This window comes from Capricornis sumatraensis, chromosome 1 (assembly GCF_032405125.1).
Source record: "Capricornis sumatraensis isolate serow.1 chromosome 1, serow.2, whole genome shotgun sequence".
In the NCBI taxonomy this organism is placed as follows: Eukaryota; Metazoa; Chordata; class Mammalia; order Artiodactyla; family Bovidae; genus Capricornis; species Capricornis sumatraensis.
Genome location: NC_091069.1, coordinates 58,557,110 through 58,583,033, shown reverse-complemented (window position 1 = coordinate 58,583,033; position 25,924 = coordinate 58,557,110). Strand labels below are relative to the sequence as shown.

General features: G+C 46.8%; 1 protein-coding gene across 1 annotated transcript; it reads left to right on the top strand.

Moving 5' to 3' along the window:
- The first annotated feature begins 4,529 nt into the window (after positions 1 to 4,529).
- CD8B (CD8 subunit beta) lies at positions 4,530 to 22,557 on the top strand. The gene is made up of 6 exons (XM_068983960.1): positions 4,530 to 4,572; positions 8,003 to 8,362; positions 13,758 to 13,847; positions 17,170 to 17,259; positions 19,211 to 19,247; positions 22,430 to 22,557. The coding sequence occupies exons 1-6, from the start codon at positions 4,530 to 4,532 to the stop codon at positions 22,440 to 22,442; spliced, it is 633 nt and encodes a 210-aa protein (XP_068840061.1). The 3' UTR covers positions 22,443 to 22,557.
- The last annotated feature ends 3,367 nt before the right edge of the window (positions 22,558 to 25,924 follow it).

The window sequence follows — 25,924 nt, the reverse complement described above, 5'->3', positions numbered from 1 at the left end:
ATATGTATATGTATGGGCTTCCCAGCACTAGTAGTAAAGAATCCATCTGCCAATGCAGGAGACACAAGAGATGTGGGTTCAATCCCTGGGTCAGGAAGACCCCCTGGAGAAGGAAATGGAAACCCACTCCAGTATTCTTGCCTGGAGAAGCCCATGGACAATGGAGCCTGGTGGGCTACAGTCCATAGGGTCACAAAGAGTCAGACATGCCTGAGTGAGGACACACACATGTATGTGTATAACTGATACACTTTTCAGTATAGCAGAAACTAACACAACACTGTAAATCCACTATGTTCCAAGAAACATTTAAAAATTAAAAAACTTACTCAAGCTTTTCTTTTAAAAGTCAATTTAAAGAAAATGCAACCCTGGAAGACATAATCTGGAAAAATAAAAGTGAGAGGTGAGTAACAAATGGTTGGGAAACACCAGCCTAAACCACACCTTGTAGAGTTTACAGGCTGACATGTGGTATTAGATAAGATTAAGATTCAAATAAGGAATAACTGGCAATCTGGGAAGAATTTATGAATAGTTATATCTAAAGCTGTGTCTGGAGGCTGGGAAAGGTTTTTCTTTTTTAAATATATTTTATTTATTTGGCAGCATCATATTTTAATTTTGGCATGTGGGATCTAGTTCTTTGACCAAGGATAGAACCCAGGTCCCCCACATTGGGCATGTGGAGTCTTAGCCACTGGACCTCCTGGGAAGTCCCTGGGAAAAGATTTAGGCTGAATGGTGAGGGCTTTCTAGGGGGATCCAAGCTAGTTTTGCTTCATCGGGAGGCAATAACCACTGAGCTGTTTCAAATGTATTTTGCATCATCTCGAGCTCCTTAACTTGAAAGTTCTTGACTAGAAAGCTCAGGAGTCTACATCATCATCCCCCACGATGAAATCGTATGTCATTTCCAGCATACGCTTGAGAAAACTACTTGTTTGCTGAATGGAAGGCATGAGGGCAAGAAAGCTTTTCTAGATCAGCACAGCCTGCAGAGGCTGGAGAGAAACTGGAAACGTGGCTCAGCTTTGATGATTCAGTCATTAATACCTTTGCTGCACTGACTACAGCACAGGAATGGCTTCAGTTCTAAAAGCTTTCACAAGCCAAAGCAGCTCAGTGGCTGAACTGGCACAAAGCCTCACACTAGACACCAATGTCCCTTATGAATATAGATGCAGAAATTCTTGACAAAATCTTAGCAAGCTAAACCCAGGCTTCTTGGGTGGCTCAGCAGTAAAGAATCCGGCTTCTAATGCAGACACAGGTTTGATCCTTGGGTCAGAAAGATCCCCTGGAGAAGGAAATGGCAACCCACTCCAGTATTTTTGCCTGGAGAATTCCACGGACAGAGGAGTCAGGCGGCCTATAGTCCATGGGGCTGCAAAAGACTAGGACATGACTTAGCAACTAAACAACAACAAACCCAACTACATATTAAAAAGATTACACATCATGACCAAGTGGTATTTATCCTGGAAATGCAGGGGTTCAACAAAAGAAAATTAATCTATGTAATACACCACATTAATAGGACAAAGGGAAAAAGAGCCACATGATCATCTCAATGAAAGCAGAAAAAGCATTTGACAAAATTCAAAACCCTTTCATGGTAAGAACACTCAGAAAACTAGCAATAGATGGGAACTTCATCAACACGTATATGGCAAAACCATAGCCAACATTATACTCAACGGTGAAAGTCTTTCTCCTAAGATCAAAAATGAAACAAGGTTATCTGCTTTCACCCATTGCTATTCAATATTAAACTGGTAGTTTTGCCAGCACAATTAGATAAGAAAAATAAATAAAAGACACCCAAATTGAAAAGGAAACTATCTCTGTTCTCATACGGCATGATCCTGTATATAGAAAATCTCCAAGAATCCACACACAAAAAAGCTATTCCAGCTAATAAACATTAAGCAAAGTTGTAGGGTACAAGATCAACACACAAAAATCATTGTTTCTATACACCAACAATGAGCAATCTAAAAAGGAAATGAAAATAATTCAACTTACAATAGCATCTAAAAAACTATAATACCAAAGAATAACTTTAACCAAAAAAGTGAAGTACTTGTACACTGAAATAAAAAATAAAATGCTAAAGGAAAATAAAGAAAACCTTAATAAATGAAAAAATATTCTGTGTTCATGGAATGGAAAATGTAATATTGTTTAAATGGCAATTCTACCCAAAGCAATCTACAAATTCAAGGCAAATCCCATTAAAATTTCAACATCTTTTTTTTTTTTTTTGGCAGAAAGGGAAAGGCTGATTCTTAAATTCATGTGGAAATATAAGGGGTCCCAAATATTTAAAAAGAACAGTGCTAGGCAACTCACATGTCTCCGTTTTAAAACTTACTACACAACTACATGTATTGGGTTTTGTCGTTCAAAGAAAGGCCTGAGAACCAGAAGGCCAATGGTATAGATTTCAGTTCTAGTCCAAAGGCCTGAGAACCAGGAGTGCTAAGGGCAGGAAAAGATCAATGTTCAGCACAGGTGGACAAGCAGAAAGAGGGCAAATCCAACTTCCCTCCACCTTTTTGTTCTACTCAGCCTTTCAACACATTGGATGTTACTCGCTCACACTAGGTTGGAGCACCTACTTTACTCAGCCCACTAATTCACATGCTACTCTCTTCCAGAAACAATTTCATAGACACTCCCAGAAGTAACATTTAATCAGGTATCTGGGTATCTGTGGTCTGGTCAAGTTGACATAAAATTGGCCATTACACTACAGTAATCAAAACGACGTGTTGCTGGCATGATGGTAGACATATACATCAATGCAACAAAACTGAGAGTCTAGAAATAATCCCATACCTTTGGTCAACTGATTTTCAACAAGCATACTAAAATTTTTCAATGGGAGAAGAACAGTCTTTTCAACAAATAACACCATAACAACTAGATATCCACTTGCAAAAAAAATGAAGTTAGACCCCTATTTCACACTGTATATAAAAGTGAACTCAAAATGGATCAATAACTGAATTATAAGAACTAAAACTATAAAACTCTTAGAAGAAAATTTCAGGGTAAATCTTCATGATCTTGTATTCAGCAATTGATTCCAAATACAAGACCAAAAGAAAAATAGAAATATTGGACTTCATCAAAATTTGAAACTTTTATGCATTAAAATACATTATTAACTAAGTGAAAAGACAACTAGCAGTATGGGAGGTAATAGTTGCAAATCATATATCAGAGAAGAGTCTAGTATCCAGAACATATAAAGAGCTCTTAAAATTCAACAACAAAAAGAAAACCTAAAATTTTAAATGGGCAAAAGATTTGAATAGACATATAAATAAGAAATACAAATGGCCAAGAAACATATGAAAAGATATCTAACATCATTAGTCATTAAGAAAATGCAAATCAAAACCACAATAAGATACTACCTCACAGCCACTAGAATGGATATATTAAAAAAAAAAAAAAAAGAATAGAAAGTAACAGGTGTTTGTGAGGATGTGGGGAAACTGGAACCCTCATACATTGTTGGTAGAAATGTAAAATGGCGTAGCTGCTATAAAAATAGCTGTAAAAACTCCTCAAAAAGTTAAATACAGAATTACTACATAACATAGCAATTATAATCCTAGGTATAGTGGTGGTGGTTTAGTCACTAAGTTGTGTTTGACTCTTACAATCCCATGGGCTATAGCCCACCAAGCTCCTCTGTCCATGGGATTTCCCTAGCAAGAATACTGAAGTGGGTTGCCATATTCTTCTCCATGGTATCTTCCTGACCCAGGGATCGAACCTGGGCCACCAGGGAAGCTTTGTTGATCGGCAGCTGACTTTCCATTTCAGTGTTATTTTAACAGGAATTGCACGTGTGAGAAAGGTAGAGAGAGCATGATAATTTTCTCAGCTCTTCCGGACTCTGAAGGTCAAGGTCTGGATGTGCCCCTGGCCCAGCCCAGCGCCCCAGCTCACCTTTCTCAGCATCAGACTCTGTGTCACTGTTAGTTAGCTTTCTTTCACCCTCTCAAGTGTGTGCTCTTGAGGGCAGGGCCTGGGTCTTGGTCACTCCGGGCCCTGCTGGCCCAGGGGCACCCAGAAGGCTCTCTCGGTTAAGTAACGACTCAAAAAGGAAGGAACTGACCGGAGTTAGGGTCATACTCCATCAGCACTCTCGAGGGACCCTCCTGAGCACCCTGACTTCTCTGAGCCTCAGCTGCTTCATCTGGAGTCACATAGAGTCATGACCCTGTTCTGACCTCTCAAGGCAGAAGGCGATCCCACACGCGCGATCGCTTGGAGCGGGAAACGGCGTAGCCTCCCTACTGGAGGAAACGCAGCCAAGACCTTTGAAATGCGTGGAGGATGAGGGCGGAGACCTCTCCACCCTCACACCAGACTCCCGCCCTCTCCCCGGCCAGGGCCCTCCCTCCCCGCTCCCCGCTCCCTCCTCCACCCCCACCCCGCCCCCGACTGCCCCGCCCGGACCTTCTCAGCCGAGCTCCGCTGGGACCGGGAGTCCCGGGCACGCCAAGATGCAGGCGCGGCGGTGGCTCCTCCTCGCCGCGCAGCTGGCAGGTAAGGCGGGGATACCCTGGGGGCGCGGGGCTGGATGCGAGGGCTCTGCGCTGGGCGCGGGAGGGGCCTGAGGCGTGAAGTTTAGGCAAAGCTGTCCCCGCAGGATGCCGTACCCAGGCCCCCGATCTGCGGGGGCACCCGGGAGGCAGCCTTGGTCCCTGGGGGTGGAAAACCTCCCAGGGAGCCCATTACCCCCAGGAGTCCCCAGAGCCTCTGCACTGAGGCCACCTCTGCCCCCAAAGCCTGAACCTAGGAAAACAGAGACGGGAAGAGAGGAGGGAGAGTTGAAGGAGATGGAAAAGAAGAAAAGAGATGGGGAGGTCCGGAGAGGAAAGACATATGCCAGGGCCCCAGTTCTGGCTTTGGTGCCCATCTCTTGGCCCAGGGTTCCATAGACACATTTTGATTACTTCCGGGGAAGTATCTGTAGGACAGTTCGCCAAATACCAGGCTGTTGCCAGTTTTCAGACAGGTGTGGCAGGGTGCCCCCCCAGGGTGACTTGGTTCCTGAATATTCCCCGGGGGTGGGTACTGTGGGCAGTGTAGCTTCCAGAACAAGCAGCGATGGAGTTGGAATGTTGGAACAAGAACAGAGCAGGGAGTCTGTCCCTCTGGCCAGCCCAGTCAGTCTGTCTTGTAGAAGAAATCCCTCCCCACTCCAAACTGCCCACTAACTTGTGGTTGATTTGCTCTCTAATCCAAAAATTCCCAAACTGGTCCTCCTGCCAAGGTGGCACGGCCTGCCAGCCTGGCTCTGACCTAGTGAACTCAATGGCATCTCTAGCAGAAGCCAGCCTAGGCCATTCAAAGCGACTAGAGTTACTGCGGATCATTTTAGAAAGAGCAGGTCCCTCTGAGTGGGATCACTGGGTGACTGAGACGATGAAATGAATCACTGAGATGATGAAATGAATCAAATGAGACCCTGCGTGTGGCAAGGCCTGGCCCTGGGACCGGAGCACACACAGGACTCGACCACAGCCAGGGGTTCCGTCTCCAGGGGCTGAAAAGCAAGTGGGCGTGAGAGAAACCAGGGTGTGTCTGAGCCAGGAAGTCTTCGAGTCAGGACGCAGGCAAGGATCTACACAAAGACCCCAAAGCCCCTCTGACCTGTCTGTCTCTGGAGGGGGCCCATTGGGGTTTTCTTAGAAGGGCCTGGGAAGTCTGTGTATTCTCAACCCCACTATGTGCACATGAGCCCGTGACCTGGATCCTAGAGAGGATCACAGGTTTCCTCATTTCAGAGAGTGACACAAAGCTTAGGTTCTGGCGTCCCAGACCTGGGTTTAAATCTGAATCTACCACATAGAGGCCGTATGACCTTAAGCAGGTCGTTAACCTCCCTGAACCTCTGTTTCCTCGTGTGTAAAATGGGTGTTATTTCCTCCCGAAATTTTGGTGAGAATAAATGAGATAATGCATAAACCATGTTCAGCACAATTTGATAAATATTGGCATTATCAGTTCTTTTTTAAAATTTATTTACTTTTGGCTCCTCCACACAGCATCTGGGATCTTAGTTCCCCAACTGGGATTCAAGTTGAGTCCCCTGCGGTGGAAGAGTGGAGTCTTAATCCCTGGATGCCAGGGAAGTCCCTATCCGGTTCTTATTGTCTTCCCCAGGAGGTCAATGTCCCCAACAATGGAGAATCTCTACTCTGCTAAAAAGGCAGCATGGTTTTCAGGGAGAGGAGAGAAGGCTCATTAGCCACTTGGGCCCCAGGTATCTTTTCATTCTCAGTGGGAGTAAAAGCTTAGAGTGATCTGTGATGGGAGTCCAGAAGTTTGCTTCTTCAGTGTTAGAGAAGATCAAGGCCAAGGAACCTGAGCCCCAAGTAGGATTATGAATGTGGGCTTGTTGTTCAGTCGCCAAGTCATGTCCCACTCTTTGCGACCCCATGGACTGCAGCATACCAGGCCTCAGTCAGTCCCACACCATCTCCCAAGGTTTGCACAAGTTCATGTCCATTGAATCGGTGATGCCATCCAACTGTCTCATCCTCTGTCGTCCTCTTCTCCTTCTGTCCTCAATCTCTCCCAGCATCAGGGTCTTTTCTAATGAATGTGGGTTCAGAAAGGCTTGGGTACACACACACATACACACACACGCATGCACACACAAACATCCTCTGCCCATCCAAGCCTATATCTTCTCTGGGGTCAATGCTCCCGGATCTAGGTCCTGGTCTGCAGAGTTTTCTCTGCCCCACAGCTAAAATGAAAGCTTTACCAAGTCAGGTTCCATTCCAGTAGCACCTGCTGAGAGGTGTCACATAGATGATGATTTACCCGAGTACAGTGAGGTTCAGTTTGCAGTGCTTTTTTGGACATTCTGAGTCTTGGAGGTGGCTCAGTGGTAAAGAATCTGCCTGCCAATGCAGGAGACCCCAGTTCAATCCCTGGGTTGGGAAGATTCCCTGGAGAAGAATGTGGCAAGCCAGTACAGTATTCCTGCCTGGAGAATCCCATGGACAGAGGAGCCTGGCAGACTACAGTCTGTGGGGTCACAAAAGAAGTCAGACACTCCAGAACTCTAAACAGCAACAACAAGCCTGGGAGGTAGGCAAGACAGCAGCATCAAACCGCCCTCCTTTTCCAGGAAGGAGACAGGGTCCACAACTTGCCAGAGATGCCACAACTGGTTTGGGGCTCAGGCAGGGTTCAAGGCCAGGTCTGTGAGTTCTGCTCTGGGCCTCCTGATCAAGGCCCTACCTGCAGGGCCCATTTGAGCCTGAAGTGAACTCCCAGCACCTCTTCTGGGGTGTCTGTCCCTCCACTCGGGAATGGGGATGCATTACTCCTCAATTACTGGCTTGGAGAGTAATGGGCTGGGATTGTGTCTATGGGGGACAGTGAGCTCCCCTTGCTGGTTGTTGTCACTGTCTGGAGACGGCTACTGGTCCTCTTGTAGGTTGACCAGAGCAGCCAGGTGTTCTGCCAAAAGGCCACCTGGAACCTTTTGAAAGTCTTCATAGAGTGTCCACGGAACAAGGTGAAAGGCAACCAGCTTTGACTTCAGACTGTATCCTTGACTTTGACTCCCGGGTCACTTATTAGCTGTACGCAGGACTTTGAAGAAGGCATTTCAGGCGTCAGTTTCTCATGTGGGGATAAAAATCCTAAAGTAAGTCTGAAGCTTGATGGAGGTAACTTATGCCAAGAGCCAGACATAGAAACATGCAGTCAACAAGTGGCACTTTTTCCCCTGTCCCCTATGTCAGGCTGGCTTCATGAACACCTGCCTGAGATGATCACCCTGGTGGGTGGGGTGCTCTAAGTCCAGGAACTACCGGCTATATTTCACACAGCCCCTGGGCCCTGCAAGTGGGCAGGCTCTCTCATCACTTCTCCTCTCATGTTTGACTCTGGGACCCCACAACCCCGGCCAAGAAAAGGTGCTGATGGTCTCTGCTCTTTCTGCTTCTCATAGCTCTGCACGGCAGCCTGGCCCTCGTGCAGACCCCTGCATCCTTGATGGTTCAGACCAACCAGACGGTGATGCTGTCCTGTAAAATCAAAACCTCACCTTCTAACACACGCATCTACTGGCTGCGGCTGCGCCAGGCCCTGAGCGCTAGCAGTCACTATGAGTTCCTGGCCTACTGGGAGTCCACCAAAAAGACTGTGCATGGCAAGGAGGTGGACAAGGAGAAGCTGACTGTGCTTGGAAATTCTCCCCAGAACGTGCTCAAGCTCCAAAGTGTGAAGCCTGCCGACAGTGGTGTCTACTTCTGCATGATCATTGGGATGCCCAACCTGATCTTTGGGACGGGAACTCAGCTGAGTGTGGGTAAGAATCCGGCTCAGTGCTGCAGATGAGCACTGAGTCCTACTGGGTGCTGAGTGCATGCCATGTCCTGGGACGGCTCCCATTCTCAGTGAGCCCTACTTGGAGGGAGGGGTTGACTTCCAGGAGCAACAGCGCTACTGGTCTCTTTTTTTTCATGACTGAAAGCTGCATTTGAAATTTTTTATTTTGTATTGGAGTATAGCCAGTTAACAAACAATACTGTGATAGTTTCAGGTGAACAGGGAAGGGACTCAGCTATACATATGCATGTATCCATTCTCCCCCGAGCTGCCCTCCCATCCAGGCTCCTGCGTAGCACTGAGCAGAGTTGCCGTTGCTGTACAGTCAGCCTTGTTGGTCATCCACTTTAAATATAGCCGTGGGTGTCCATCCTAAACTCCCCTTAGCTATCCCTCCCTCCCATCCTTTCCCCTGGCAACCATAAGCCTCGTTCTCTAATACTGCTGTTACAACAACCCAGAGCCAAGCTGGTGCAAAGGTCATATGTAGTTATTTCATTTCATGCTATCGACCACACTGGGAGGCAGGTGCTGTTTGATTCCCATTGGAGATGAGATGCTTTGGAGCATTGCTGCTTCTTCCAGTAACAGGGTGGCATTCTAGGCCCATCTGAGGCTGAGGCTGGATTGGTCCAAGTCCCGACACCTGCTAGAAGTCCCCTCCCAGTGTGCCCACAGGGAAAGAATATTCTTGCTGCCTGGACATACCCAACAAGAGCATTCATGTTTGTGCATGGGGGCCTATGGCTTGAACCCACACCCAGAGTTGCAGGGAGCAAGGAGGCTAGACCCCAGACCCAGCTGCAAATTTACCATGTGCCCATGGGCAGGTCACTCCCCTCCCCAGGCCTCAGTTTTCCCATCTGTATCATGGGACTGCTAGGGACCTCCATGATTTCCTCTGGCCCTTAGAAGCTGCAGTTCCTCAGAAGTTAAGTCAGCAAGTGCAGTAAAAATATATTTCAAGCCACAGATGTAATATAAAATTTTCTAGGGAGTTCCCTGATGGTCCAGTGATTAGGACTCATCACTTTCACTGCATAGGACCCTGATTCAATTTTGGGTCAGGGAACTAGGACCCACGAACCTTGGCAAAAAAAAAAAAAAAATTCTACAAAGTAGCCACATTCAAAAAAAGTCAAAAGACACAAGTGAAACTAATTTAATACGTTTTGTTTAACCCAGTTTATGGACAATATTATTATTTCAGCATGAAATCAGTATGCAGTTAACTACTGATATATTTTACATCTTCTGTTCGTACTAAGTGCTCGATGCGTGTTTCACGCATACAGCACATCTCGAGGCAGACTGGCCACATTAATGTGTTCTGTAGCACATGTGACCGGGGGCTGCTGTGTTGGACAGTGAGGATTAAACTATCAAAGGTGTAAAGGAATTCTCAAAGGCCAACGTCTGGCTTCATCCCCTCCCCAGATTAACTCATAGTCAAGGCCAGCCCGCAGTGGGCCTCCCACTATCTTGCTTCCCTCTCACCTGAGATCTTCTCAGCTGGAGCGTTGAGAGTGACAGGGGGGCCCCACGAACTGGATCACTCGGCATGGGAGTTGCAGACATAGCAACATAATTAAGACGCAAGCCAGAGTGATGCCCTCTTCACATGTCACCAGCCTCTGATCTTTTTTATTTTTTAACTTTCTATTTTGTATTGGGTATAGCCGATGAACAATGTTGTGATAGTTTCAGGTGAAGAGCAAAGGGTTTCAGCCATACATGGACATGTATCCATTCTCCCCCAAACTCCCCTCCCATCCAGGCTGCCACATAACATTGAGCAGAGTTGTCTGTGCTGCACAGTAGGTCCTTTTTGGTTATCCATTTTAAATACAGCAGCGTGTATGTGTCCATCCCAAACTCCCAAACTGTCCTTTCCTGCCCTGGGTCTAAAATCAGGAGGTGGGGAGGATGGGGAAAACTCTCGCACCAGAAGCTGAGGCATCCCTGGAGGGATGGGTGCTAACTGATTCTTGTATTGAATATTAGGCTCTTCTGAGTTTGGGGGTTGAGTTTGGTTTATTGTTTTTGTCTCTATAAGCCTCACACTTTCCACTCAGAGATTTCAGGAGCTAAGAAAGGTAGATGGTGAAATAAGAAAAACTGGCTTTCAGAAGTTCCCCTCACCTCCTCCACTACCTGCCCACTCCTGGCTTTGATCTTCCCAACCCCCTGACTCTGCCTGGCTCCCCGGGAATGGCAATCTCTCCCCAAACGCGTGCTCCCAACCGTATCATCTCCCCGGGGGTGGGGACTCCAGAGCAAGAGCTCACCCTCTGGCTGGAAGTTTAAAGAGGACTCTTGGATGCTAGTGGTAAAGAACCTGCCTGCCAATGCTGGAGACATAAGGGATGTGGATTTGATCCCTGGGTCGGGAAGATCCCTTGGAGGAGGGCAGAGCAATCCATTCCAGTATTCTTGCCTGGAGAATCCCCATGGACAGAGGAGCCTGGCAGGCTACAGTCCTTAGGGTCGCGTAGAGTTGGACATGACTAAATCAACTTACCATGCACTTGGATGGCAGAGAAAGTATTGGGGGGAAGATAGGCTTTTTTCAGGCACGTCAAGACACCATGGGCTCAAAAGTCCTGCCCTTTTCAAAGAGGAGAAAAGTGGGGAGATTTGAACTGGGTGCTTCATTCGTGTCCGACTCTTTGCAACCCTGTGGACTGAAGTCCGCCAGGCTCTTCTCCATGAGGATTCTTCAGGCAAGAATACTGGAGTGGGTTGCCATGCCTTTCTCTTGGGGATCTTCCTGACCCAGGGACCGAACCCACGTATCTTACGTCTCCTGTATTGGCAGGTGAGTTCTTTACCACTAGCGCCACCTGGGAAGGTGAGGGTGGGTGATCAAGAAGAATAAAGGACTCCTGACTCTGGGCAAGAAAACATTAAAATCCAAAGGTGGGACTTCCCTGGTGGTCCAGTGGTTAGGACTCCATGCTCCCAAGGCAGGGGATGTGGGTTCGATCCCTGGTCAGGGAACTGAGAGCCCACATGCCGTGTGGTGTGGCCAAAAACTTTAAAACAAAAATTAGAACAAGTTTCCCCACAAACCTCCCAGCAGCCCCAGGCCACTGGGGTCTGTAGATCTGCCCCCTGCAGGCTCACCACTGCCCCAGTGGGGGCCTGTAGGAAGGAGGGAGATGAACACTTCCGGAGCAGTGAGGACTAAAAGGGCTAAGGGAAGGCCAGGCTGAGACACCCCAGCTGAGGGCCGGGCTCCTCCCAGGCTTTCAGGACATGAGACTAAGGCCGTTCTCCCCCAACCGTTGCCTTCAACACCCTGATGACCTGAGGTGCCTAACTTTTAAAATCTTATTTCTTTATGTGCTTGGCTGCATCAGGTCTTAGTTGCCTCACATGGGATCTTCGCTGCATCACGCAGGCTCTTTCGATGCGGTGCTCAGGCTCCCTAGTTGTGGGGCAGGCTCCAGAGAGCCCAGGCTCAGTATTTATAGCACGTGGGCTTAGCTGCTAATGGCATGTGGGATCTTAGTTTCCTGACCAGGGATCAAACTCACGATTCCTGCCTTGCAGGGCAGTTTCTTTACCACTGGACCACCAGGGAAGTCCCCGTGCTTAACTTTTTGTCAAAATACATTTGGCCAATAGGCAATGTGTGGCATGAGAATCTAATATAGGCATTCTTTGGCTCAGATGCTGGCCCTGCTGTTTATTGGCTCTTGAACTTGAGCAAGTTCAAATAAGCAACTTGAACTTATTTCAACCTTCTGAGCCAAGACTTCTGGGGATAAAATGGAGAAACTAGTGCCCATCCCCAAAGTTATTGGTTCAGTAAGCTTAAGCTGACGTGCTTGGCACAACCACTAGCATGAGGTAGGAGCTTGGTAAGGGTTAATTCTGGTTAGCTGGGTCTTCTTGAAACCCCCCAGATCATGCAGAGCAGGGGGCATAATTTCTCTACTGCCCATGTCTCAGGGTGGTGGGGGTCCAAAGGCTCAACATTTTATATGGAAGATGCCAGACCCAAAGGATCAAACACTGGCTGCCCCTCCCAGTGCCCTTGACTCTAGAGTCCAAGTTCGCGTGTCACACAATTCCCTCTCCTACCATTTTGCAGAAAATCAGTGAAATGTCCTTCCCCAGCTGTCAGAGGCAGGGGGTTGGATTCTCGAGCCTCGGGTGTCTCCCTTTGCCCTGTGGGCTTGTCTGCCTGCCCTGTCCCACCACTTCAGTCATATGACAGTGGATTAGAATGAAAGAGAGGCGTTACCCACCAGGAGTCAGGAGAGGAGCTTGCGGACCCCCGCTGGGCCTTTTCCTTTGTGGGGCCTCGTAGGGGTCAGTCCCTTACATCACTAGTGTTCACCTTTGAAATTAAAGGTTGAGACTAGTCTAAAGGTCCCTCTGATAACATATGTTTGCTTGTTTTTTTCTTTTTCTTGATTGAGCGCCAAAGCATGTGGGATCTCAGTTCTCTGACCAGGGATCGAACCTGTGCCCCCTGCCATGGACACACAGATTCTTAACCCCTGAGGTTGAGAAAGAAAATCTCAACCTACACAACCTCCCAACCTGTTTGGTATTGTCCACCATCTCCTTTCTTCCAGCTTCTTCCATTCGCACAAGGAGGAGGGCTTGGGGGTTGGTCGTGCCAAGGGCTAAGGGACTCCAGATGTAGCTCAAGATCTTCAGCGAGGTGAAGCCATCCATACTACTCACTTTGCTGGGCTCACTGTTCCCTTTCATTCTCACAACCACCTTAGAAAGGAGATAGGGGTCACCTCACAGAGAAGCGATAGGACTTGCCCCTAGTCATTACTGTTGTTCAGTTGCTAAGTCGTGTCTAACTAACCCCACGGCTACAGCACACCAGGCTCCTCTGTCCTCCTCTGTCTCCTGGAGTTTGCTCAATTCATGTCCATTGAGATGGTGATGCTCTCTAATCACATTCTCACTGCCTCCTTCTCCTTTGACCCAGCATCAGGGTCTTTTCCAGTGAGTCAGCTTTTCAAATCAGGTGGCCAAAGTGTTGGCGCTTCAGCTTCAGCATTAGTCCTTCCAATGAATATTCAGAGTTGGTTTCCTTTAGTATTGACTGGTTTGATTTCCTTGCAATCCACACAGTGGTTGATCAGGGGTCTTTTCATATCTGGATGGCTCCAGAGACCCTCTCTCCAGAACACCAAGTTGACCTCCATCTCTGAGCCCTCAGATCCATCTGAGAATTACTAGATCAAAAATCCCATTGATCTGTGACCTTCAAGCCCGTGACAACCTAGGAAACACTGAGAAGGATTTTAATACCTGAGTATCAGACATGCAGTTGTAAGTTTTGTCTCTGAGTCCACCTGCTGTTTACCTGGCTAAGACGTGTGTCTTGCTTGTTTTTGCAGTTGATGTACTTCCTACCTCTCCCCAGCCAACTCAGAAGACCAGCCCTAAAAAGAAAGTGTGCCGATCCCCAAACCCGGCGACTCGGAAACGTGAGTTCTCCCATTCCTCTGGATTCTCAGAAGCACAGCCAACACTCTTCCTCCCCCTCTCCCTCCCTTCCTTCCATAAACTCTTCCCAAGTGTGGACTCTAGCCTGTTTCTCTAGCCCTGAGCTGGAGTCTAAAGGAGAGCTGAGTGTGATAGCAGTGCTGTTTTCCAATCGCTCATATTCTAGTGCAGGACACACTCGTAAATCATCACAGGACAAAACTTAATGAAGGACTCAGTGTTTAGTTGCTAAATCGTGTCTGACTGCAACCCCATGAACTTACTTAGCCCGACAGGCTCCTCTGTCCATGGACTTTCCCAGGCAAGAATACTGGAGTGGGTTGCTGTTTCCTTCTCCAGGCGATCTTCCCCAACCAGGGATCGAACTCGCATCTCCTGCATTGGCAGGCGGATTTTTTTACCACAAAGCTACCTGCGCCCCTGATGAAGGATCTATCTGCCCAACACTTGCACACGAATGTTCCCAGCAGCATTATTCTTTGTTTCTGTTGCTGTTAGGTGGTTGTTTGTTCTTTGGCTGTGCTGGGTTTTCACTGCTGCACAGGCTTTTCTCTAGTTGTGGTGCACAGGCAAGGAGCAACTTTCCCTGGAGTCACATTTTGGGGAGGTGATCACACTTCACCGAGGACCTTTAGCTGTGTCTAGGTCTCTCGTTCAGGTCGTAGCTCAGGAGGCCTCCGCTGACCCCTCTCTGCCCAGAAGAAAGGGGTCTTTCTACCTTCCACATCCCTGCAGCTTATGCCCACCTCCATTACTTAAAACTTTATCCTGACATAATCTGCATGTCATAAAATTCACCCATTTTAAGTGCACAACTCAGTGATTTTTAATAAATTTACTGAGTAATGCAACCATAACCATGAACTAGTTTTAGAATGTTTCCATCAAACTCTCAGATCCCTTGTGCCTATTTATAGTTAATCTCTGTCCCCCTTCCCAGCCCCTGGCAACTGCTAATCTACATTCTGTCGCTATAGATTCATCTCTCCTGAACATTTCATACAAATGAAGTCATATGGTATATGGTCTTTCGTGCCTGGTTTCTTTCACTTCACATCACATTTCTGAGGTTCATCCAGGTTAGGAAACCCATGGAGATGAGAGGGAGGCAAACAGAAGCTTCATGTCTCAGAAGGGAAAGGGACCTCCCAGGGCCTCTCACCAAACTTTCCTCTCCACGTGGCACCATCCAGCCTTGGTGATGGTGGTTCCCTCCCCAAGAGCAGCCCATGCCATTTCCTTCCTCCCTTCCCCACCCCGCCCCGCCTCACCACCTCTCCTGCCCTAAAGCCGTAGCCATGAGACTGGCAGGACTGTAGAACTCAGGGGACTTGAGTCTGTATCCAGGCCCTGCTTTTTACTATCCAGATCGCCCTGGGCAGGTAATTGAACTTCCTTGAATCTTGTTTTTTCTGAACTGTAAAATGAGAGATAAAAATGATAGTAATCCCTTCCTTCCTCACAAGATGGAAGTTTGCAAGTTAGTACTGTACATGACATGTAACAGATCTTCGGTAAACGTTCTACCCCTTCTCTGACATACAAAACTCTTTCTTTTTCAACCTTGGGCGTCCGTCTGCAGCCTTGCCATTTTCACCCATGGGTCCTGATTCTTCCTGCTTTGCTATTCACAAGGACCAGTCACAGGGAAAGAAAGTATCAGAGAAAGATTTGGGGTATCAGTTTATATTTGATATAAACTCTGCTGTTTACATAATTTACAAAATGGGCAGAAGGACAAATAGGCAACCCATAGAAGAAAAATCATGCATGGTCAGTACATGAAAATAGGCTGAAATTGGCAAGTAGGAAATTGAAATGAAATATTATTTTTCACCCACTGCTCTGCAAAAATTAAAATCTCTGATAATGTCAGGGGTAGGTAGGGTACATGACTGGTGATTAGGAATGGAAATCAGTGAAGCCTTTTTGGAAGGCATTTTACCGTATCTGTTATTATTGAAAATGGATACAGTCTATGGTTAGTTCTTGTTTTCAGTATCTGCCTTGGGCAGGCTCCTGCACAGGGAAACATACCTGGATGTTCTCTGCAGCCTTATTTGTAAAATGCAAAAAACAAACAAAATGTACATTAATGGCTAAATAATCCATGGTACAGCCATACTTCAGATGGCATGCTGTTAGAAAAAAGAATATGCTGGCATGTTTAAGAAAAAAGCCTGGTTGCAGAACAATTTGTACCGTATAAGCCTCTGTATTTTTAAAACTATATGTGCTACAATGAACATTAGGGTACATGTGTCTTTTGCAATTATGCTTTTCTCAGGGTATATGTCCAGCAGCGGGATTGCTGAGTCATAGTGGTTTCATTTTTAGTTTTTTAAGGACTCTCCATACTGTTCTCCATAGTGGTTGTATCAGTTTACGTTCCCACCAACAGTGCAAGCGGGTTCCCTTTTCTCTACACCCTCTCCAGCATTTATTGTAGACTTTTTGGTGATGCCCATTCTGACCAGTGTGGGGTAATGGGAAATTGCTGTATAGCACAAGGAGCTCAACCTGGTGATCTGTCAAAACCTAGACGGGTGGGAGGGAGGTTCCAGAGGGAGGGGACCTATGTATACCTATGACTGACTCATGTTGATGTATGGCAGAAGCCTACACAACACTGTAAAGCAACTATCTCCAATTAAAACTAAATTAAAAAAAAAACTGTATGTGATGTGTCTATATAAATTACATATATGTATATGCAAATTAACAATGGTAGTTACTTCTGTGAAGGAGCTACAGTGAATATATATTCAGCTATTTCTTCTAAAATTAAAAAATGTTTTTAAATAAATAATAAAAATCCCATTAACAGGCATGCAAATTGTCTATCTCATTTTGAACAAAAGTAGCTACTGAGTTTATTAACTGTTTAAATTTGGATGTGGGATCTGAAGATTGGGCTTCTCTGGTGGCTCAGACAGTAAAGCATTTGCCTGCAATGTGGGAGACCCAGGTTCGATCCCTGGGTCAGGAAGATCCCCTGGAGAAGGAAATAGCAACCTACTCCAGTATTCTTGCCTGGAAAATTCCATGGATGGAGGAGCCTGGTGGGCTACAGTCCATGAGGTCGAAAAGAGTCAGACACAACTGAGTGACTTCACTTTCAGTTTCCTGAAGTTTTATGTATGAAATGATTTCAATATGTTTAAAGAGCCTAGAAAAGACTAGAAGGAAGCGTGCAAAAAAGTGGTATTCTCTGAGTGGTGGGTGGGGCTTCCTGTGGATTTTTCCTTCTTTGTGTTTATCTGCACGTCTCAAATGTTCATTCAACATGCGTGTATTTTCCAGGTCTGTCCTGTGCCCCGCTCATCACCGGCCTCCTGGTTGCTGGTGTTCTGATTCTTCTGGTGTCCTTGGGTGTGGCCATCCACCTGCGCTGTAAGTTGTGTCCTCTTGGGCCGCCATGTACATGTGTTTGCTCAGTCGCTCAGTCGTGTTCTACTCTTGCAACCCCAAGAACAGTAGCCTGCCAGGCTCCTCTGTCTATGGGATTTCCCAGGCAAGAATACGGGAGTAGGTTGCTGTTTCCTTCTCCAGGTAGATTCTTTATCACTGAGCCACCTGGCAAGCCTGGGTCTTCATGGTGACTCCTTTTGCTGCTGGATGTGTCCCCAAGGGTCCTTTCTTCTCTAGGGAAACAGGGCAGGTGGCAGCTGGTGGGAAGTTTGCTCCTCCAACCCCTAACCCATGATAATTCTGAGAAGTGATTCTTGGCCTGAGGCCAAGCTGCAGGAGTCAGAGACCACCCCATTTCTGGAGTCAGACAAACCTGGATTTGAATTCAACTCTTGATCTAGCGACTTGGGCAGATGCCCTGGCCCCACTGAGGCTCAGCAGCTCTACCCAGGGTAACCATATTACCTACCTCCCTGGCTTGTTTTTGTAAAGTCCTGCCCCAGGGCATGGTATTGTGTAAGCAGGAACACCCAGGAGCAGTTGGGGGTGGAAATAGTGCATGGAAATTACACTGGGGGTTGCATTTCGCTCCCTAGAACTAGAAATCCTCCCCTGAGGCTGTTGGGAAACTCAGAGATGGTTTGCTGTTCTCGGCCACTTCAAGGGTAGGATCACCTCCTTCTTCGGGCTCCCAGCGGAGCTGGTGGCTCAGATGGTAAAGAATCTGCCTGCAGTGCAGCAGACCTGGGTTCGATCCCTGGGTTGGGACGATCCCCTGGAGAAGGGAATGGCAACCCACTCCAGTATTCTTGTCTGGAGAATTCCATGGACAAAGGACCTGGTGGGCTGCAGTCCATGGGATCACAAAGAGTCAGACTTGACTGAGAAACTAGCACTTTCACTTTCAGGGTAGTTTCAGGGAAGGCCAGCACCCCAGAGCCCCAGACTCTCCTCACCGGTGCCACTCTGGACTTGAGCGAGCCACTCACCCTCTCTGGGCTTCTATAAAATGAGAGGGGTTGGGCCACTGGAACATGGACTAGGTCAGTGGCTCTTTCATAAGTCACAGACCCCTTTGAACATATGATCACAATTATGCACCCCTCTACAGGGAAATGCATGGTGTGCACACTTTTGCATATAATTGCCACCCCAAAAAGGATCCATTTACTTCATTCTAAGAACCATTAGAGCTCAGGGGTCTGCTAACATTTTGCTCAATGAACTCATCAGTGAAAAAAATCTTTTAATTATTAATACTAACTGCAACTAACTGTATTTTTAATATATTATGTATGTATATATTTAATATATACTTATAATATTTATTTAATAAATTATTAACATTTATATTACCTAGGTTTATTTAATATGTTGCATTAGCCAAAATGTTGGTTCAGATTTCTCTGTACCATCTTATAGAAATCCCAAATAAACTTTTTGGCCAACTGAATACTGTGTATATTATTAAATGTTCTTCAGAAATAAAAAGGATGAGATAAACATGAAAATACACATGCTTATATTTCCTTCTTACATTCCAAGGGGAAATCTTGCACACCCCCAGAGTCCACAAGCTCTGGTTTAAGACCACCTGTCTGTACAGCCTCTCCTTCGTGACCTGCCGTGAAGGGCAAGATGGTGCATTCAAGGGCATACAAACAATCACTCACTAGCTACAGGATTTTAAGCAAGTTGCTCAGTTACACACTCGCTCTCTAGAGCAGTTTCCCCATATACAAAATGAGATAATAAAATTCAACTCATAGCATTAAAGGAGTTAAAACCCATGAAATGTTTGGAGCAGAGCCTGGAACCAAAAGAAGTGGTTCTAGGTGTTCCCTGTCCCTGTCATCACTCTGCTTGCTCTCTGGGGCTTGGTATCTGCAGTTCACAACCCATATCAACCAGCACTTTTGTTTTCTCCTTCCAGGCCTGCAGATGAGAGCCCGGCTTCGTCTCTTAAAACAGTAAGTGGTTAAGGTCTTAAAGAAGTGCCCAGCCTGCAGCCCTGGGTGTGACCCTGGCTTTCTCACCCCTGGTGGCTGCTCACAGGCATCTGAGGAGCCCCAGCCAGAAACCACCTTCAAAAACTCACACGCTGTATAAGTAGATGCGGTGATGGAGTTCAGGCAAAGAGAGAAACTAAGCAAACAGAATACTGGCTAGTTGTTTAACTTTATGTCAAGTGTGCTGAGATTTAGCTCTTAGCTTTTCTGAGGATAACAGTGAACTCTTTTCTTTTTTTTTCCTAATTGCAGTATGGTTGATTTACATTGTTGCATTAGTTTCAGATGTACAGCAAAGTGATGCAGTTATATATATTTTATTTTTCAGATTCTTTTCCACTAAAGGTTATTGACTAAGCAATCAACTCCTGCTTGGTTAGAACCAGTAGGATATCCCAAACTTTTGCCACCTGTTATTTCATTAAACTTGGTCCTGTATGACATAAGAGGTTTATTTTTACACATCAAGACCTGCTCAAAGCATTTTGGGCTGTAGAGAGCAGAATGTAACTTGAAGACAAGTCAGCTGACCCCCACAGGCAGTGGAATTCCTTCCTGGCTAGTGTTGTGTGTTGCACTTGACCCCACCTGGGTCCCAGAAGTCAGCAAATCCACCGGCTGAGTCACACAGACACAGGGGCAACAGGCTTGCTCTTTAGGCCCACTGAACTGTGTAAGCTCCAGCAGAAGCCAAGGCTGCTTGCTGCTTCCATACTGAAGGGCTTCTGGACCACTATTTGGACATGGGCAGTGCCCTTGGACTGATTTTTCTGCCTCAAAACAAAGATAGTTTCACATTTACCTATCTCATTAATTACATTCCCCTCTATGTAGAGGTGTTTGAAAAAAAAAAGAAAGTTCCTGCCCCTAGATTGAGGATCAAGAGCTCTGGCTCCATTCAGGCAGATCTTGGTTTGAATTCCGTCTGCTACTCACCATCCTTGTGACTGTCAAGGCAAGTCACTTCGCCTCTCTGAGCCTCTGATCCCTCATCTATAAAATGGGACAGCAGTAACAGCCACATGGCTATTGTAAGGACTTACTGGGGAAACACCTTCCAAGTGCTCAGCTCCTGTACTCTTGGAGTCCAAGCACCAGCTCATGCTACTTACAAAAGACAATTTTACGAGGCCAACAACCAAGACACAAAATGTTTTCTTGTTGATTATAAATGACATACAATATTATAAGTTTCAGGTGTGCAACATACAAAGTAGTTTTTAAATGTTTGTTTTTATTTATTTACTTATTTTTGGCTATACTGGGTCTTCATTGCTACACAGGTTTTTTTCTAGGTTAGGTGAGCAGGGGCTACTCTCTAGCTGTGGTTCAAGGGCTTCTCATTGCAGTGGCTTCCCTTGTGGAGCACAGGCTCTAGGGTTCTTGGCCTTCAGTAGTTGTAGCTCCTGGGCTTCAGAGCACAGGCTCAGTAGTTGTGGCACACTGGGCTTACTTGCCCTGAGGCAAGAGGGATCTTCCTGGATCAGGGATTGAACCTGTGTCTCCTGCACTGGCAGGCAAATTCTTAACCACTGAGCCACCAGGGAAGACCACAATGTACTTTTAAATATTCTGAAATTATAAATTTTCAAATATACTCACTATATTATATGTTCTACATTATCATATACATTGTATTTGTGTATATTTATACATGTTGTATTATGCAGTTGCTTAAACATGCCTGCTACATTTCGTATTTTTTTGATGATAATTTTTTTGGGGGGCTGTACTGGGTCTTTATTGCTGCGAGCAGACTGTCTCTAGTTGTGGTGTGCAGGCTTCTCATTGTGGTGGCTTCTCTAGCACAAGCTCTGGGCACGTGGGCTTCAGCAGCTGGGGCTCCTGGGCTCTAGAGTGTGAGCTCAGTAGTTGTGGTGCACAGGCTCAGTTGCCTCGCAGCTGGAATCTTCTAGGACCAGGGATCGAACCCATGTCCCCTGTATTAGCAGGCAGATTCTTAACCACTGGACTACCAGGGAAGTCCTTCGATGATCATTTTGATGGTCTGCAATTCTTACTTCATGTGCTAGATTTAGAAACTCCCCCACATTTAGGAGACAGTAACTTGAGAGTTTTTGTCTCACCCTGGACCTCTGGGGTGTTTCCTTCGTATCTTCCTTGCGGTGACCTTTTATGGAAAATGTCTCCCCGTCAGGGTACTGCCTGTGACTCTGCCTCCCTCCCACCACTTTGTTTTAATTTGTTCCCCTGGTGATTTGATGCCAGTTTAGGGGGAGTCTTTTGCCAGACCTCATGCTGTGGCAAACCCAGGGGTGCTGAGGATCAGGTCAGGCGAGCAAGGGGCTGGGGGTGGCCCTAGGTGGGACCCAAGCCTCTTCACCCTCTTCATTCCAAACAGCTCTCCTCTCATCCATTGCCCACAGTTACACTTACCTGTAAGATGTCATTGAACAAAAGGGTCTGAGGCTAAAAGAAGTCTGGAAACCACCTCTTGGGTTTACTCTCACGATCCAGGTGTGGATGAAATAGTCCCTGGCCCTCAAAGAGCAGCTGTTACAAATTCAGGTTGCAGTTTGGGGCAGACATTCCCCACCTGCTAACTGGCTTTAGAAAATCATCCAGCAGGTCAGCAGGTCATCTTCCTCTGGTCCCTTAATGCACATGGGTGAATTGCTTATCTTAGAAGGCGCCGCAAGAGGTAACACTATTCAAAGCTAGAGTTCTTAGAGCTGCATTTTTTTTTAAGCATTTAAATTTTGTGTGTGTGTCTTAAACAATAGTCTTTATGTTTACACAAAGCAGTACAAAGTGAGGCAGTTCCTCAAAAGGTGACTTGGAGCTAGAAAATCCGTCCTGAGCGTGAAAGTGTTAGCGTTAGTTGGTAAGTTATGTCCAACTCTTTGCTACCCTATGGACTGTAGCCTGCCAGGCTCCTCTGTCCATGGGATTTCCCAGGCAAGAATACTGGAGTGGGTTGCCATTTCCTTCTCCAGGCATTTTTAATTTTTCTTTAATGACGAAGATGGGCCTTAAAAACATTCTAACACAAAACTCTTGGCCCTAGGCTACTTACTGGGACTGAAGCCCTGCATCCTGAGGAGCTATTTATCTCTGTTATAGTAAATTCAATAGCAATTGCCTGAAAATAAGTGGTTTCACAAGTTTCCCTTTGTTTTAAGGTTTTACAAGTGACCAGAGAATATGTTTTCTGGTGTCCTGCTACAAAAACATTGGTCAGTGATGAGCGAGATCCAGAAAAATGAGAGAGAATGGACACACTCAGCCATGGAACTGTCACTGAAACCGCAGAAGCTGCCTGTTTTTAACTACAGCAAGTTCTTTCTATGGGCCTCCTGCATGGGATCTACTTGTTCATGATCACTGGCAATCTTAGAAAGAAGGCTTCAGAACCCCACGGCACTTCCTGCTACTTGCAAGGCACTCTGGAGGACTGAGTACAGAATGGTGCCCAGTGCACCACTTCTGGCTCCTGTAACTCAGCCCGAGTTGGGCTGGGAGCTTTGTGTTGACTGTCCAGCCACCACATTTCTTTGCCCAGGTAGGGCAATGACACTGAGACCTGAATCTCTCATGGGATGGTGATAGGATGCGTCCCCTTGGTCTTCCGGGGCTAACCCTTTCCACAGGGTGGCCCCTGAGGGCAGACCCAGATTGGAAATGAGGCTTCCAAGAGGCTGATCTGGCTCTCAGGGTCACTTCAGTTTCTGAGGACCTCCTTTGGGCAGGAACTTGTGGTCTGGGAGATGAGGCCCCTTGATCTCCCACTAGGAAGTTCCGCTTTCACTTCTGCCCTCCCATGGTTTATATATTTCTATTCTTGCTCGCTGTTCCTTTTATGATAATATCTTGGTTGAACAATAAAGTCTTGAGTAAAAAAATGCAGATGGTTCCTGTGATGTAAATGCACAAAAGCTCATCTATGCGGCAAAGATGTTTGTGCTCAGTTAAAAAGAAATTAACGAGGTTAAAATGACGATGGCTTCATTCTGCATCAAGCTCCTCGTGTGTACGTGCTAAGTTGCTGCAGTTGTGTCCTACTCTGCAACTCTGTGGACTGTAGCCTGCCAGGCTCCTCTGTCCATGGGATTCCCTAGGCAAGAATACTGGAGTGAGTTGCCATTTCCTCCTCCAGGGCATCTTCCCAAGCCAGAATTGAACCCACATCTCTTATGTATCTTGCATTGGCAGGAGAGTTCTTTACCATTAGAGCACCCTCATTTGCCCCCAAACATGCTGTAGTCCTCTTTGTAGCTGTAGAGAAAGCCTGGAGGGGATGGAAGCACCCAGGGCACCTAGAGCCAAGAAGCAGGTGCCTCCAGGGCCAAACCCCGCTCCAGCCCAACCCCCAAACTGCTTTCACTAGCACCTGTTCATTTCTACTGAGCATGAAACCCTGGGGATGCCTGGCCATGAGACAGGAGAACTTGCACCAAAGAAGAGGTGAGAGGGACTTCCCTGGTGGTTCGGTGGTTGGGACTACACCTTCCAACGCGGGAGACGGGTTCAGTCTCCCCAGTTTGGGGAGCTGGGATTCTGCATGACTCCTGGCCAAACAACCAAAGCAGAGAACAGAAGCAGCATTGTAACAAACCAAATAAAGACTTTAAAAATGACCCATATCAAAAAATAGAGAGAGAGAGGGGGGAAGGTGAGAGACCTCGGGGTCTCTGCCGCATGTCCATTAATATTTTACTGTCTCTCAGCTTCGGTAGTCAGAGAAGAAAGCTACAAGGAGAAGACGCTGAGCTGGAATGGAGGAGTCATAAGAGCCCTGGAGCTTATCTTAGTTTCCCAGCCTGCACTTGAGCAACTTAAGAGCTATTGGGTCAAGGAAGAATTCAGCCTTTGGCCATGTTAATAGAAGCACCCGACCCAGGTCAAAGGAGGAGAGAGTCCCACTGCATTTCCTGGCCTGCCCCGGACTGGGAGGTGTAATTTAAGAAAGGCAATGACAAACCAGGCTCCATGCAGAGGCCTCTGGCAGCCACAGAATGTGACTGACTCAGGCTGGTGTGAAACATCTTCTGGCATCTGAAAGGCTCCCTGTGGAGTCGGAGGGCCGGGCAGGTCTAGTTGTGGTAGATGGGAGTCAGAAACGCTTAGATGAAGGAAGTGCGGAAGAGAAGCAAACATTTTCTGCCCACCAACTGTGAGGTCAACACAACAGGTTGTCTTCTGAGGCTGACGGGTCAGCGGAGAGGGCCGAGTTAAGCTAGACCAGAGTCCTCCAGGGTTCACTTTGCTCCAAGATGCCCTATTTAGAAGTGTAGTGTTAGTCGCTCAGTTGTTTCTGACTCTTTGCAACCCCGCACACTGTAGCCCACCAGGCTCCTCTGTCCATGGAATTTCCCAGGCAAGAATAATGGAGTGGGTTGCCATCTCCTCCTCCAGGGGATCTTCCCGACTCAGGAATTGAACCTGGGTCTCCCGCATTGCAGGTGGACTCTTTACCATCTGAGCCACCAGGGCAGCCTGGACCGGAGTCCTCCAGGGTTCACTTAGCTCCGAGATGCCCTATTTAATAAGAGACTAAGGCCCAGATGAGCACTCTGCCCTCCCTGAAGGTCACACCCCATCCGCAGAGGAAGTTAAGAGCAGGCCTCAACGGCCTCGTCCCTTTACGAGCTCTGCTATTTAACTGTGTCTCCCAGCCGCTGTCTTTGTGGTAGTATTTAGTTGTTTGCACGTTCTCATGAAGTGAGGTTTGGGGGTCTGGGTGGGGGAGGGGGACCCTCTGTTTTCGGTGCCGCCTGGGCTCCATCTGCCTTGGGAGCCAGGTGTAAAGACTTGGCTGCCAGTGAGGGGGGCTGCGGTGAGGAGGTTTGCACTCAGCATCTGACTCTTGTTTTGAAGAAGCAACAGAGCATTTATTGCTTTCTGTAGGGTTGCTACAGCAAAATATCCAAAAATGTTTCTTGATTTAGCTATCTTTTGACTAGCAGTTTCACTCATCAGTGTGTATCTTAACGAGACACATCCCAAAGTGATGTGGCATAGAAATAGGCGTCAGGTTGTTCCTTAGAGTGTTGCCTGTGAGCCACAAATTGGAATCAATCCAAATATCCTTAAAAAGAGCCAGTTAGATCAAATGCTGTCCAAGGGACCCCATGTAGCTGTGAAGAAAAGAACTGATGCCTATTCGCTGCCATCAAATGATGGCCACTACATCTGTGTCTATTTTAACATCTGTATGGATTATTCTCTTTTTATTATTTATTTATTTTGGCCTCACTGTGAGGCATGTGGGATCTTAATTCCCTGTTCAGGACTCGAACCTGAGTCCCCTGCAGTGGATGCACAGAGCCTTGACCACTGGAATGCCTAAAAAGTCCCAGATTATTCTCATTTTAAATGTAATACATGGTCATTGTTAAAATTCAACAGATTTTAACAAACAGGCAAATGTATGTAAGTTAGAAGGCAGGATATGGGTACCCTTGCTGCAAGGATGATCATGAGAAGGGAGCAGAGGTTTGGGGTGCACATGTTTTGTTTTTCCATATGGGAGCTCATCCCAGGGGGGATTCAGCTTGTGAAAAGTCATACAGCTGGATAGTCATGCGATGTCAACTTTCATGTTGTGGCTTAGTCACTAGGTCGTGTCCGACTCTTTTGCGATCCCAAGGACTATAGCCCACCAGGCTCCTCTGTCC